The sequence below is a fragment of the Akebia trifoliata genome, chromosome 3, assembly GCF_017979445.1.
Source record: "Akebia trifoliata isolate Shusen 1 chromosome 3, ASM1797944v1, whole genome shotgun sequence".
In the NCBI taxonomy this organism is placed as follows: Eukaryota; Viridiplantae; Streptophyta; class Magnoliopsida; order Ranunculales; family Lardizabalaceae; genus Akebia; species Akebia trifoliata.
In genome coordinates, this window is record NC_141377.1 from 41236221 (window position 1) to 41252816 (window position 16596).

The window sequence follows — 16596 nt, forward strand, 5'->3', positions numbered from 1 at the left end:
AATTCGGATGGGCCTCGATTGGGCCAATTATCAATTTAAATTAGATCGAAACTTGATGGATTTTAATCCAAAAATGATAAAATAAAGAAATAATCTACAATGGACCAATAAACGGGCTCAATATTGGCCTCTTCGTAGGCTCAGTCATTGGCAATGACCTCTATTAGGCTCATCTTTAGCCAATGGGCTTTGGGCTTAACTTGTGAAACCCATAAACGACAGTGGCGGAAAAAATTTCTCACCTTTTTATTTTTTATTGTTTTATTTTTATGTTCTTCTTACAAAATAAATATCGGGAGACATTGGGTGCCCTACTCATTGGACTAGGCTTTGTGCGCATAGATTGGAAAATTTTGAACATGTGAACTTGAGAATGCCTCAGGCTTGGGAAGTACAAACTAATGGGCTGACCATGTTCAATTGGGATTGGTTGGAGACTTGGAGTTGGGCATCATCTAGACAAAACCATTTATCATGGCTTTTAGGAAGAAATGAGTTTGGAATTTGGTTAAAACTAAACTTTTTCTTCACTTCAATGGGGTGGACTTAAAGAATGTGTAAGTTATAACTTCTTCAATCATATCAACCCCAAGGTAACTGGTAGTTTGGTTCTGGGAACTGCGAGCAGACTTCGAAAGAAACATCTTGCTCGAAAACTCCAATTTCACAGCAACAAGGAGCTTCGACTGTGGGAAGGTTTTGAAGAATTCTAAAGACAACTTTTTTTTTTTTTTAATATCTCACAACTTGTAGAACGGTCTCCATCTGAGATGGTATAAGGCACAAAACCAATTGTCTAATTCTTTTTGTTGGATGATTGGAAGAAACTCGGAAGTGCACATATCAGGTTTGTTGTATGATCTCTATGACAAAGTGAAGATAGGGAGACATGATTTGCTTTGCACGGCTTGTTAGAAAGGAAGACGATGCCATGAGAAAATTTGTTTTAAACTGAAGAACTGGATTTGAGAAGCCTCCACAAGAGCCGGCCTGATTGCAAGATCGGAGCCAACCATGGCTCTGATACCATGAAAAGATTGAAGATAAACTGAACTTCCCAGATCAACCCATGGCTGCAACCAAACCAAGGCTCAACCCAAGTGGCAGAACCCTCGACCCAAGCTCAAATTAACCCTACCATTGGGCCTGAGCTTATTAACCCAAGTTCAACCCGAGAGCTTGAACTTCTAAAATCGGATTGAGTTTGGGTTATAGTTGGATAATTTTGGACAGGTTGGATGGATTGAACTTCTTGTTAAAATCGCATACAACCACCAAATCCATCATTAAAAGTATCTCTGGAGAGAAAAAGAAGAGTGAATTTAACTCTTCCTCTATAGTCGTAGGTTGTGACTCTTGAGTCTTGGTTTTTCTCTCTTCCAAATTTATGATATAACTTAAACTCAAACAAAAAGAAAAGTCAAGAAAAAAAAAATGGACTTTTTTCCCTAGTTACTACAAGAATAATTTTTATAAAAAAACAAAACTTTAAAAATAAATATTCATATAAAATATTTATATGCTAGTATATAACATCACGTTCAGGTTAAGTTGGATTGTCCAAACCCACAATTCAAACTCAACTCGAATTGAAGTCGGGTTGAGATATTCTAACTCAGGCTCAACTCATCTTCTACATAACTCCCTCCCATCAACTGGATTGAGTTCAGGCCAACCTGCCCAAGTTGCAGCCCTAGCACCAGGTAGCATTTACCATACACGGACTCCTTAGTACATGTGACGATCCATTTTGCACTACATACATATATATCTATAATTTGAGTATAACATGTTCAATGAAATATTTAAACTGTCAAATTTGGGTATAATATATCATTTCCAGTTTTCTTGGCAATGTTTTGAAAATACCACAATCCGAAACATTTTTTTTAAAAACACTATAAGATTTTTAGAACTCTTTTTGTGCCATAGGATTAATAATTTTGCGAAGACTTGCTTAAGTCGGGGTGTCTTTACAAATGTCATTGAAGGATACATCATCCTTATTACAACCTTAGAGAAAGGAGAAAAACAGGGCCAGGGTATAACTTAATCTCAGCAGGCACACCTACAGAGAAGGAAGAGAGGAAGGCCAAGTCAAGATGGGTATGATTGTTGGGAATTTATTTTCGACAGAACATGAATCCCTTCAGAAAATGATCATGGGAAAAGAAATTCTGTTAAAACGTGAGTTCTTGCACCAAGGAAAATATCAGAAAAAGACTTGGCTATCAGTTTTTGGGTTGCTAGTACTCGTGAGAGAACAGCATTAGGTGGAATGACATTTTCCTGGCATGGGTGGGTGGGAAGACATTTTTTACCTACTGTAGAAAATAACTTAATGAAAAAAAAATGAATTCCAGGAAAATGCACAATCATACACCTGAAAATCACATTTTTTTCCATGGGAAATCACTTTCCCTCCCGTTTTTCATATCCAATCATACAAACCCAAATACCTATTATCAATTGAGGTTGGAGATCTCTTGATGGAGATATTCACTTGTGGTTTAAGTGCTTAGATGGTAACGTAATTATTTCATTCCGCTCTTCCATTCTTATTGAAGTTATTAGCTTAAGATCCAGCTCCCCTTATCTCTCTAGCATAATCTCAAGCTATTCCACAGTGAGAGCACTCCAACCAAATATTGGCTCAATCTCCACAAGAAATCATATTTGAAATGTCAAAACTCAGAAAACTCGGTCAAAAAATATGTGCCAGTACAAAGTCATTTTCCTCATTTTTATAATTTTTTTTTTTTTTTTTTACAGAATTGATATTCAATATATTCATTGCTCGTGCATGACCGACCAATGTCATGGATAGTTGAATTATTATTTTTTTTTTATTAGTATAAAGATTTTATTAATATCAAAAGAATAGTGCAAAGGAGGTTGAGATAGCCCCTAAACAAGAAGAAAGCAAAAAAGGAAAGAAAAACAAAAAGCCACTCAACTAATTAGAAAGACTTTCCCATTTAAACACAAAGTCCCCAAAAGTCACCCCCAAACTCTTTGTTTAACTTTGCCCAAAGAAATATATTCCCTAAAATATCCATATAGCCGTGCACATTACTCTCCTTTTTTGGAACACCTTATTGTTTCTCTCTTTCCAAAGACCCCAAGCAATGGTCGAAGGAAGAATGGTCCATAAGTGCCTCTTTCTACGAGAGCAAATATTATAAGCCAACCCTTCAACCAACATAAAAAAGATTTTAGGAAAAACACAATCCATCTTAAACAAGGAAAGAAAATAAGTCCAAATATCTCGAGAAAGAATAATGGACTAAAATATGATCCACGGATTTCCCATCTCTCATACATAGGGAGCAAACGTTTGGAGTGATCCACCCAGGGGTAATAAGGTTATCTAAGGTGAGAATCCTCCTTAAAGAGGAAACCAAACAAAGGACACCTTAAAAAGAACAAAAATTGACCAAATGAGATATTCTGGATAAGAAATCTTTTATCTAGGAAGGACTTTGTAGAAAGATCAAACGATGAATCTCTTATCCTTAGTCTTGACCAATTCCCTCGTATCATGATCGTTAATTGAACTTCATTTAAGAGATTAGGTAGGGATGTTGCCTCAGTTAGCTCCTAATCGTTAAAATTCCATCTGAAACCCAAATTCCAAGAATTGGTGACCCGGTTACAAATCAAACAATGCATTATCAAGTAGGTTTTTTTTTTTTTTCAAAGAACAAGCATACAAGGATGGGTATTGAGTTGAAAGAGTCGAATTATTGCACCACCTATCCTCCTAAAACCTCACCCTATCCCCTAAATTCATTCTAAAACTAATGACACTCTCAAATTGCTCAGCTACCTTAAGGATCCCTTTCCACACACTACAACCATAAATGCCTTTAACCTCCCCGCTATACCAACCAAATCTCTTTTCCCCATATTTCGCGCTAACAACTCTCCTCCACAAACTATCTCTTTCTTCACCAAACCTCCATAACCATTTATCCAAAAGAGCCTCATTTATTAATCTTAAACTTCTAATTCCCAAACCATTAGTTCTCTTAGGAGTACAGCAACTTCCAATTCACCAAGTGGTATTTCTTTCCGCCATTCTTATCATTCCATAAGAAATTCTTCATGAGTCTTTCAATAAGGACCTCCACAGCTTTGGGCATCGTAAAAAGGGACAAGTATCATATGCGGATACTAGACAATGTACTTTTAATCAACATCAACTTTTCCCCCATTGGACAAATATCTAACTTTCCACATGCTCAACTCATTTTCCATTCTATCAACTACTCCATACCAAATACTCTTGTTGTTATAAGAAACTCCTAAAGGAAGACTCAAATAAGAGGAAGGAAGATTATCACTAGAACACCCCTAAAATTGCTGCTAACCTTGGGAGATCAGGGACATTCCCCACCTCAAAAAGCTTACTTTTTTTGTAAATTTATATGTAAATCCAAAATTGCCTCAAAACAGCTTTACAAAACATGCAAAATTCTCACCTACTCTCTATAGGAAACTTGTGTTTTATTTCTTTGTAAATTTGAAATGATCACAGTTGAGGATAAAAATAGGTATCTCATTATATTTGGTGCATGTTGAGTCTACGTAAGATGGGATAACGCTGCCTCAATCATTAAGGCAGTTAACTTCTATAGATAGGTGATTAGTTGTGTACCGTGTTTGCAAAAAGAGTACCAAAGAACACTTGCCATCACCACCCATAGTTGTCCTATCATGACTCATCGAACTCCACGATGACACTCATCATCATGGCACCAAGAGCACACCTCAGGCACCTATATAAATAACAATGGTCTTGGCAGCTCTAACGGAGTGCTATGCAAGACTGCGACACTTTGATCCCAGCATCGTAAGTCATTGACCAAACGAATAGATAGGGTTCTAAGACCTAAACGATGGCAAGCACACAGACATGTCATCACTGGCAAAAGGGTGATCGTTCTGTCTTCATCCCTCCATCAGACCTACTACCACTCCTCCCTTAGACTTTAGTGCCATGACACCCAAAGGGCTGCCTACGTGGTTTAGGTGATTGTCAGATTTCCTTCCTACATTATACATGAGCACAAGCCTTTATCCGCTTCACACATCCCTGAAATAACTTCTAACCTACATGTCGATGTATCATTCTACACTATTTACATCCAAAGAGAAACACTTGGTAAAATATTACCATAACCGGAAGATGTGTATTATCGCTATATCTAAGGAGTTTGGCTCTCATTAGATATATGTGTTAGCCACATGATTTACCAACCATTGATGCCACACTTATATGGATATACCATGGATTTTTTTTAATCATGAACATTGTACTTGAATAGGACCAAAGTCGTGCACACAGCCCGATGTGTTTGAACTCCAACAAAAATGTGCCACGTAGACACCTAACATTGTTATAGGAACGGGACACCGTTCTGGATCGCGACTCACATGGGATGAAGCTCTTGTTGCAAATAATTTACTAGGCTTCTCTGTAACTAATAGAAATTATTAAAAAGAAATCTATGTGTGCTTACTTTGTTAATAAATCAAGGTCAATCTAAATCTGAAGTGAGATGACTGAAATTGGAAGAGAAGCAGAGATTTCCAAGGTATCAGCACAGGTATCCTAAGAATCAGTTCCCCAAGGAAATCCATTGAGAATATCTTCCGTTCTCAATCAATTGTTGGGCATCGACGTTTGACACTAGAATTTTGCGGAGATAAGTCATAACTTTGTAGCCCAAGAGGTTGGAAACCAAAAATTTCACACCACTGAGGGACTTCCCACCTTGTTATTCCTTTACAAATAGAATTTGGTCCAGAAAGAGAACCAAAAGCTCAACTAGAATGAGAAAAGGACTCCTCTCTAGGTAAGAGTGATTATTTCTTTAGAGGCTAAACTAGATAAGAAGATCTTGTGCCCAACTCATGTAAAAATGGGTCGAATCCTAGACTTGCCACTCAACAATACAGGCCCATTTGTACTCGGAAAAGGAATTTTACATTCAAAAACAGATGTACACGTAGTTTTAGTTCAGTGAAAAAGTACAATCTATGTTTCATCAGAAGAACTTAGTTATTAGGGTCCCTTTTGGTGGACAAGATTTTACTCTTTCTCCATATCAAGGTGATATCAGAGGTTCAGTCAGGATAAGTTACAGATAATGAAATCAAGGCAGAAGCCAATTTTCTCCTCGAATAAGAGCGGTTATTGCCATATGAAGCAATAGTTGACATTGAGGGAACTGACGTGCAATCACAATTAGCTAATGTTGAGAGATCCAACTATTTTGCATTGGACAATGGAGTGGGAGAACCAAAGAAATTATAACCATATACTTAACTAACATTTTGTCATTCTATATCGGTAAGTCATATGGAGCTTCAATGGCACCTAAGTAGAAGAAAGAGTTGTACATATATACATCTGACAACATATAAACCACCATTCCCTAGAACCATAACAAGAAAATAAAAAAGGGAAATAAAAAACTAATATGACTCACATTATGTAAGAGAAGTGCCCATCTATGCTGTGATGGTGCCAAAATGGTAGTACAACAGCGGAGATGTCCCTGTTAAAACAAGAAATTTGGCATACACATTTCAGTAAAGACTACAACATATTTCACCTAATACATGCATCATGACTAATCCTGACTGTTTCTGCCATAAATCATGCATAGTGTACATTCCTTATGAATTATTAAGGATTATAATGGGTACACAAAGAGAAATGGGAATCAATCAAAACTACAAAAATAATGGAGAAGGTATTCAATTTGGAATTATATAAGATGTTTACATAAAATTTTATTGGTGATTCTTGGATGATAATTACATGAACTTAAGAAGGTATTTATAGATTACATTTACATCAACCAAGATATAAAAGGTAAGTCTAACATAAAGATCCTAATTAATCAAAATAACTCATGTATTTAAATTTAAATATCTTAATTATCAATACTTCCTCACGTGGATAGTCCTAACTGATACACCAAACATATCATGCTCCATCAAAACCTACCATTGCATGCATCTTATTCTCTAACAAGATGGACATATTACTATGTAATTTTGAATCCCCCCCCCCCCCCTCCCCTCCCTCCTCGCCTTATTTTTATTAATATATGACTTCACCAGCTGAAACATCCAGCTATTACTAATTAACAAGGAAGATTGAGTTGTGTGTGAAAAGACCAAAATATCCCAATCATCTTCTTCCTCTTGCCCTTCTCTGCAAATGCTACCACCATAACTTCCAATGATCATCACTACTTCTCTCTCTATTTAAAAAGCATTGTTACTCCCAATCCTTGGGATAAGACTTCGACGACGATGATATGTGCGGCTCCTTTGTGAAAAAACAAAAAAAGTACAAAAGAAATTAGGAGTAACACCTTCTCTACTGACAAACAAACTATCCTCATCACCTTCTATCTTTACAATCCATTTTTGTGTAGTCCATCTTATCTACATTATCATCTAAGCCTCGCCTACATGAATCCTATAATAAGATCAATCTCCAATTGCCCTAATTTCTCTCTTCTCTCTCATCCACACAAGATCAAACCTCCTCTATTCTTTTCAAAGACTTGATTTTTTTCTCATATAATTCATCATCTTCATCCTCTAGGATAAAAACTTGATCTATTTGGCAACCCTTTTATCCCCCAGAGATTTTGATTTTTTTTCCTTAAGAAAAAAAACCACGTCTTCAACCCTTGATTTCTTGGCAAAAATCATCTAAATGGTTTATCAATTTTCTACTCAGTGATTTAAAGATTAATAATACAACCAAATCAATACACCAAAAACACCTAGGTGTTAGTGGTGCAAAAAGTTAAGCGTCTCGTTAGGGTTATAACAAATCATAACGCTTATGCAACTAACATTTGTGGTAGCCACACTATGGTGACTTTCACTCTACTACCCTTATTTGGGGGGGTCACCAAAAGCACCTAGGCGTTAGTGGTGCAGAAAGTTAAGTATCTTGTTTCCGCAACTAACATTAGTGGTAGCCACACTGTGGTGACTTTCACTCTAGTACCCTTATTTTGGGTCCCCCGGGTAGCACTTTCCCCGGACATTGTGGTCAGTCTAGCATTCTTCTTTTTAGGCCTCCATGTAGTCTTTTCCTCAAGTTGCTCCTTTTGAGATTTAAATCCAAGACTATACTATGTGGAAAATTTCACAATGGCATCCTTCTTTTTAGGCAACCTAGTCCTTTCCTCAAGTTGTTCCTTTTGAGATTTAAATCCAAGACATGGTGTTAGTTCTGGTTCCAAATGGTACAAACCGAACCACTACACCAAAAGCACATATGCATTAAAGGTATGGAAAGTGAAGCCTTTACCTCTTTATGGCCGTAACAATGAAATATTAGAACAAGAGACAATCTTTTCACTAAAACCCAAGGTTGAATACTACTGGGGTAAAACCTAAGTGTTTTTGCCAAGATGTCAAACGTGGAGCCTTATGGTAATTGATCTACAAGACGTATTGGTAATCAAGCCACGGCTTCCACAGGTAATTCCATACTTTTTTGTTGGTAAGATGCTAACCCTAATTCATTATGGATAATTATTGTGGAGGGTCAAATCTGCAAGTCACGGGATATTGACATGTGTCAAATATGCAAGCCCCGTGAGATCTGATCTAGCAATGGTGTACCAAGCTCTGAGCTTGGGGTAGTTGAGAACTAAATCAGATGGCATAAGATCGGGGGCAATGTCCTCGAACAATGTACCATCATAAACCACTTGATTTTTGGGATTTGAGCGTGTAATTAAAAGGATTCCTTTTTTAGAAGGTCTCCAAGTAAAAATGAGTAAAGTTTCTTAATAACGCCAAGGGGTTGGCTCAATGGAAATTTCAAACCGATAAGCGGTGAAAGTTCGTAGGTCATGAGTTCGATATCCAGTATGAGCAATAATTCCTCAGGGCCACCCGCGAGAGCGCACCCTCACTTACCCGATGCGTGCGATGTACGGGCATTGCACGTGCCCGGGGATGGGACCTACACGCCTTGGCTTTGGCTCTTCCGGTCCCACTAGTCGGACGCAAGCTTAGATACCCCAGTCATCAACAAAAAAAAAAAAAAATAGTAAAGTTGCTTAATTAGGATAAGGATGGATATTTATCATCTAAAAAGGGGGATTCTATCCCATTCTCTATAAAAGGGGCATGCACATTAAAGTATAAGGTATGCAATTTATATAACAAAATTCTGCCTAAATTGTTTAGTGATCTAATTTGGGTGTCGGAGGCTCTGTGGTGCAGGCACACCCAAGTGATTATAGTGGAGCAAGGGAGAATCAGCAAAAATTGCAGATTTTGAGGTAAAGCAAGGTTTAAGCCTCTACAATTATAGTTATTTTCTTTGAGAGAAAACTTGTAACTCTTTGTTTTGCCTTTTGAGCAAATTGAAATTAGTGTGGCTTCATGGTTTTTCCCTGATTTAGGAAATTCCTTGTAAATTCATGTGGTATGATTGTTTTTTTCTTCATTCAACCTCTTTAATTAATTTTGTGTCCCAAGATTGAAGGTTGGATTTTTTCAGGCATATTCTACTATTCTATCATAAAAGATCGTAGGTAAGGGGTGAATGTCACAATTTGAAAATTCCAGCGTATCTCCAAATTTTTACCCTTTTGGGAATGGAAGAATGTGGTTAGGAAGAAATTATAAGGTGGTTGCATAACAGAGAAGTGGAAGGGAAGAAGATGACTGAGGATTTTCCAGTCTTTTCACACAACGTAACCCTCCCGTTAATCAATGTAGGTTGGACCTTGATTTCTGGGGCGAAGTCACTCAAATATAATAAAACATGACGAGGTCAAAATTATATATATATATTAATCAAGTATAAGATGATCATAGTCTATTTCTTCTACACGTGTATTCCTTTTATTGGGCTAAAAGCAAAATGCAGGTGAACCCAATCACATGAGATGAGAGCCACTACACTGATAACGGAATTTTTAACAGAAACAGAAGAATAATCTACAAAAACGTTTCTGTTAACAATAACAAAGAAGGCAAAAAAGAACATGTTACATACCATGTTGTGATGACTGATGATTATCCCGACGGATAATCAAACGATAACGGAGACAGTGAAGAACTATTCAGTAAGTCGCGATGCACGAATCCAAAGTTACGGAGCACCTGATTATCAGCAAAATTAAGGGCTCTCTGCATCCCATTCCAACAACTCTCTCCAGAATAAATCTCATTGTGGTTTCCACTACACGGTTGACACCCCGTGAAATGTGTAATAAATGGCCGTCTCCAACTTCCCTTTCCGTTACCTGCTTCTTTCAGATACTTCTCCCTCTGTGCACCATAGTACTCGCTCACCTTCTCTGCATGTCTCCTCCTTAACCTACGCACCCCTCTCTCTATCCCCACGTATTTGTCACTAATGTTTTCCAATGATCCCACGATCTCATCCCAATATCCTTCGAAGTAGTACTCCTTCTCTAAGTAAATCTTGTCCGCCCATTTCTTCTTCTCTTTCAACAGCAAATAAACGAGAGCCGATTGATCGTCTGACTCTGGAAATAGTTTGTCTGATAAAGTTGACCGAAGCGTTTTACTCCAAGTATCATAATTAGGTGTTTGTGGACCCATACTGGCCCATACTTCCATGAAGTCCATGGACCATTGGCAGTTGCGGATCAGAAAAATCCCTGCGTTGAGACTCACCCAGCTTTTCTTCTCGTAAACCAACTGGGCCCACCCGTGCAGGATAAGGTTATGGTCTTTGTACTTTTCCAAAGGGAGCTTGAACTCCATATCAGTGAAGGCCGCGTCCGAGTCGACCCACCAGATCCACTCGGCTTCCGGGTGAGCTATCATCGCTGATCGAACGAGTGGGATCTTAGCCCAATACGAGGGCATTTTAGGGTGAAACAGAGCATTGTTGTAGAAGATGTCGTAGCCGTGGATTCGACAGTAATCAACCTTGTTCTTGAAGAATCTCAAGAGAAGATGATCGCCAATAGGGTTTCGACATGGAGACGGCTGTGATCCAGTCACCAAGAGGATCCGATCTCCTACTCCTGTGGCGAACGACGGATGGTGCTTCAGCCACTCACGCCGTTTATCGTCCCAGTTCTTGATGGGGTTCTCGAGAGAGTAACTGAGTTGCGGGTCGTCGTAGAAGGTTGGATTTGGAGGGTCGTGGCGCAGGTTAACACTCGGCACACCCCCAGCGCAATTTTGTGGAGTAGAGACTTCTGGTTTTGGCTCTGACTCTGAGACTGTGGTCTTTGGTTCTGTGAGTAGGGAAGAGAAATCAAGATTAGGGTTACGGTTAGGGTTAGGGTTTACGAAAGATAAGAAAGCCCAGACGAGTAAGAGAGCCAACAATGCCCCACCAACGAAGATAACACCGTCGGTTAGAAATGAAATGGATTTGTTTCGAATTGGGGTTTTCGCCATTGTTGATTGAAGTGGAGATTGGTCTGGGAACACCATGTTTTTGAAGGATTTCTAATGAGCTTTTTGTTTAGTTGTAAAGATTTCTTACCGTATGTAAGTGAAGCTCACTTGCTCAACATGCAGAGAAATTGCAGAGAGAGAGAGTGACAAAACTGTTTCAAATACTGAATTTTTTACCAAACAATTGTAGTGTCCAACGTCGTCGTATACTTTGTGTCCACAAGTCGTTGAGGAAAAGTAGTCTTTCCCCTATTTTCTTCGTTAGTGGACCTAGCAAAAATAATAATGATTGGTGATTATCAACCGTTAAATTTAAGCATTTTGAGAATGGGGGTTCCAAGCGCATAGTGTATTGATGCTCGAATGGAACAGCTAAATCTACCAACGATAGGATGGGGGTGATTTAATTTTAGATATACCACTCCACATGTTGGCTGAATATTTTAGATACCCCTATATTTTAAGTGTTGACATGGCTGCCTGGACCTCAGTCTTTTCTTATTGACAACTAACAATAACGAAAATGCCCTTATCTTCAACATGTAGCCAAAATCCTTTATTTTTCTTTGCTGAACAATTCATGATGTAGGAAACGTCGTAGAAGAATTCATAGAATGCTTGGATTGTCAAAAATCCAAGTGTTAGGCGTAGGCCTACGTGAGCCCACAAACCAAGGGGGGCAACGGATTTAGAATCATCCAAGGAGATCCATTCTTGAATGGAAATATCGAGATCGCCAAGATCAATTGCCTTGCGATTGAATTTTCATTTTTAATCTACTCAACTTTATCTTTCAATCCATTCGCAACCTCCCCTTAATCTCTCATAGAAAATACTTGATTTTTCTACCTAAATTCTATGGTCTTCTATTTTTGTAAAATTATATCTTATTCTTATCATAGAATGTATCTTTTATGATCAAACAATTCCATCAAATTGAGTATGATTGTATGTATGATAGCATCTAGTATATCAGGAATATCAATGAACTCAAGTATTGCAATTGCTCAAGATAACTTTAGTTCAAGATCCTTCTTATCAATTGGAATCAAAGAATTAGTAGATATGTTTTGTCCAAAATGATAATGGGTTGCGGTTATGAGCTTATATTTTAATAATTGAGTCAATTCAATGATTTTGCATCAAATACTAAAAAGATTACCATATATAACAAAAAAAAATTCTCCCATAATTCCTTCTAATCAAGCTTCTCGGCTTGTCATTATAACTCAAGAAATAGAAAGAATTACAATCCTCATTATCCCTAAAATCATAGGAATTTGTTGATAATTGGAATAGATTCATAGACTAAATCGTTCAAAACATTTTGAAATAGTTCTATATGGTCATTTCTCTTTTTTTTTTTTTTATGTGATGAAGTTAGAATTAAAAATACTTACTACTTTTTTTATGTTTTTAGGAGGTGTGAAGGTTGGAGGATATAAAATCTTGAGAATTTAGATGAGAGTTAAAAAGATGTATCGTAGGAGTTGAAGAGGATTGTTTTTAGGAAGAAAAGGCAAATGTTTATATTAAAGATTGATGATGAGGGCATTTAGGTCATTTACTATTAATCTATTAGAGAAGGGGGTCAAGGAGGGCATGTCATAAATTTGAAAATAAAGGGGTATCTCAAATATTTCCTAAAACGTGGAAGATACGTATAAATCACACGAAAAGTGGGTTAAAAATTAATAAGTCTGCCGTGGAGTTCACTTGCTTCCATACTCCTTAGGAGTACAGGATATGTACTTATGCCAATGAGTTAATGCGTAATCTACGTTGGTGGGTCCTCCGTTTCCTTAAACACCGCATCCAAATGAAATGATAAGGACACGTGGATAGCTTATGGGATGCCGACACTTTGATAATAAAAAATTTTATTTAAAAAAATCTATTTTTATTTTTATGTTTTTGACCGTTATTTTGCTTTTTTTTATATTGGTCTGGTTGTCGGTCGTACTGTCTAATTTTCTATCGAGTCAATGATCCTGTACTCTCTACTTGAGTTACAAAATATCCAAGTCTCTTCCTTTGTATGCCACATGGCTGGCCCCCCACTGATTCAACAGTTGGATACTCGTACATGACACGTGTTGAGTTGTCAATCAATCAACCTACTTACATAAATTGTTGATTTGTCACTTTTTGATTTAACCCAAGTTCATGAAATTAGTAATCCACTCAATAATTGAGGAGCACCAACTTAGTAGCATCGCATCTCATCTTACATCATTACCTGTAAGACAAAAAAATAACTCCATGAAGGCTCTTTTTCGTGAGCCCACATGTTTCGGGTTAAAGCTTTTGAAAGTACCCATGTGATGATGGGTCCGATTTTTCATGCAATGCCATGCACCGCTTTTTCCTTACATAGCCCACCACTCACGGGGATCGACAACAACAAAAGTCTCTTAAATTAGAACGAAATAATACCAAATTAACTTTAGTTTTTACCATTGTAGTGTCGATGGTTGTTGTGCAAAGCACTTTTGGTTTATAAGGCTCAGCTTGATGTAGAACTTCTATTTTTAACCGTTCCTTCACAATGATGCCAACTCTTTCACCTCTTTCCATAAGAAACTATCATGTTTATGAATCAACCATATTGAAGGTAGGATTGCAACTTGGATGGATTTGGAGTTGAGAACCAGGTTCAACTTAAGTGATAGAACCCTAAACTTGAACTCAAATGAATTTGAACAGTAAAATTGAGCTCGTTAACAAAAAATTGATCTTGAACTTCTAAATTGGGGTTGAACTTGGGTTAGTGGAGTTGGGTAGTTTTGGATGGATTGGACTCGTTGAGTAAGTCTAACTTTGTTTGGATTAACAAGGAAATTTGATATCTTAAAAAAGAAAATAATTAATATAATTAGAAAAAAATTATAACTTGAATGAAGAAATAATTAAAAATATTTATACATATTATTGTATGGTCTCAAGTTTGAGATGAGCAAATTTACCTGAACCCTCAACCCGAGCTCAATCCGGATTAAGGTCAAGTTGAGTTATTTTAATTAAGGTTCAACTCATGCTCAACATAACTCACCCCAGGCTCGCCCATCAATTAAGTTGAGTCCCGATTGGCTCAGGCCAACCTGTCCAAGTTACAGTCCTAAGGGAAGGGTCAAATCTGATACAAAAATCCAATAAAACTAATACACATATCTAGATAACTACTATATGTACATGATCTCTACAACCATACCATTTGTCTTTCGATTTGAAATCCCGATCCCTTTATTTGTTGGTTTATCACTCTTATTGGGATATGATTGAAAAAGCAAAATTACAATGTGCTAAGAATGTGATAGTTTACCTTAGATTATGTGCCTATCATGTCACCAAGTGAGAGGAAAAAATATATTTATCCTCCTTTAAGGGAAACCATTCAATGCCAATAAAATAAGAATGATGATTTTCTGGCGCCTGCCTTTGACATAGGCCCCCTGACATGACATGTGCTAGAATCATAGATTCTTTTCTCGGGATACACAATTACACAAATTTATCACAATGTACAATTGTGTATCCCAAGGGAAAAATCTATGGTTCTAGCCCATGCCACATCAGGGGCGTAAGAAAATCATAACTCATAAAATAAGGGTTTTACATTCATCTTGACATATGTCTCCCAAGGCTATATTCCTTCACCAATGCCAATTGATTCTATCGGTTCAAGACAAGGTACCTCTCCACTCTTCCTATCCATCCTTCTATGAAGAACTTACCAATATTTGCTAATTTCTTGAACCTTTTCCCCTTCTTCTTAAGGATCCACTCACTTTTCCAACTTTTTGAGCTTGAAGATTTTGGACATCACATCTTTGATGTATCTCATGAGTCCTCCATCTCCTGAGTATTACATTGAAGGGATGTTTCCCATTGATCATTAGTTCATGGCATTCTAATTTTTATTTTGAAACATTGGACTTAGATTGTGAGGAAGTCTAATTTTCTCATGCCTCAACATCTATTCAATGAATCTACAACATTTGAGTATTCTATCTCATATCACACTCCATCTCAATGGGTTATTTGACATTGACTTTCTAATGTTCAATTCAATCTATTAATAATATTATAGTATTCAAATATATGCAAAGAGAATTGAATGAATTCGGTTCTTTGAGCTTGTTACCTTTTTATTTTTAGACTTCATCATTTCAATTATTTTTCCAAATTTCTGGGATATCTAGGGATTCCTTGTAAATTTTTGTGAACTACGGGATTTTTAATAGCTCTCATTCTACTTTTCTGGCCAATGACCTTGAAGTGATACATGTACAATAGGGTATGAAATCATAGTTTTGTCGCCCACAATTTGTGAAGTTTATATATTTCAAATAGAATGAAAATATAACGTTATATCAAATTATATAAAGGACAGGGTGGCCATAAAAAAAATGGCCAATATATCTTGGGCTTATACTATTCTGATGCAATATACAACAAATAATATAATCGAAGGGTGGCCTTTACGGCCATTATAACTGTATTTTGAGCCATAAGGATTCAATTTACTGTCTAGGGCCTAAAAGCTTTTCAGGAGTCGCACCAATTTAGGAGGCTAGTGGTTAGATTCATGTGGGACAATTGTTGGTGTATTGGTTGGTTCATATCGTTTAGTGCCAGAGTTAACAAGTCGTGTTTTGCTCAGACTCCTCAGTGCTGGCCGCGTCAAGCATACAAGGGTAGTTTTGTAACTAATAAAGGTATTTTTGTAAATTATAAATATCATTCAATACACGTGGGTACGTGAACATGTACATGTGATTGATGGATCCCAGATTTCTATGAGTGCTTTCCTCTGGATACAGAACTACAGTTTCTCATAAAAAAGTGCAGTTTTGTATCCCGAGAAGAGAAGGATCTACGGTTTCCGAACCTGTCACGTCAGGTAAATCGATTGAGCATGCCACGTGCCTACGTCAGATTATCACAACTCTTCTGTGAGCAAACAATTTTTCATACTTCACATTAATTTCAAATCCTGGAAGGAACAACGTCGGAATGGGAAGCTTTAGTAAAGAATACAGTTACAAGCTTCCTTCGAATTTCAAATATGAAATCCAACTCTGAAAACAAAGCATCTCATTCATATTGGGGAGAATCATTCATAATTCGAGAAACAGAACCCAAACTAAAATA

General features: G+C 37.2%; 1 protein-coding gene across 2 annotated transcripts; it reads right to left on the minus strand.

The window, feature by feature from the left end:
- Nucleotides 1-1619: 1619 nt before the first annotated feature.
- LOC147407004 (galactomannan galactosyltransferase 1-like) lies at nucleotides 1620-11695 on the minus strand. 2 transcript variants are annotated; one of them, XR_015176674.1, is made up of 3 exons: nucleotides 10058-11695; nucleotides 6498-6566; nucleotides 1620-1755 (listed from the first exon to the last, which is right to left on the minus strand). XR_015176674.1 is itself a non-coding variant. In XM_086435374.1 (2 exons), the coding sequence occupies exon 1, from the start codon at nucleotides 11476-11478 to the stop codon at nucleotides 10078-10080; it is 1401 nt and encodes a 466-aa protein (XP_086291500.1). In that variant the 5' UTR covers nucleotides 11479-11694; the 3' UTR covers nucleotides 6300-6566; nucleotides 10058-10077. The 2 variants fall into 2 exon arrangements, 1 of the variants encoding a protein (XP_086291500.1); XM_086435374.1 differs by lacking the exon at nucleotides 1620-1755 and having other exon boundaries at nucleotides 6300-6566; nucleotides 10058-11694.
- Nucleotides 11696-16596: the final 4901 nt, after the last annotated feature.

Excerpts from the sequence above, each read along its gene's own strand:
- LOC147407004 (XM_086435374.1), bottom strand. The coding sequence starts at position 11,478 with ATGGTGTTCCCAGACCAATCTCCACTTCAATCAACAATGGCGAAAACC.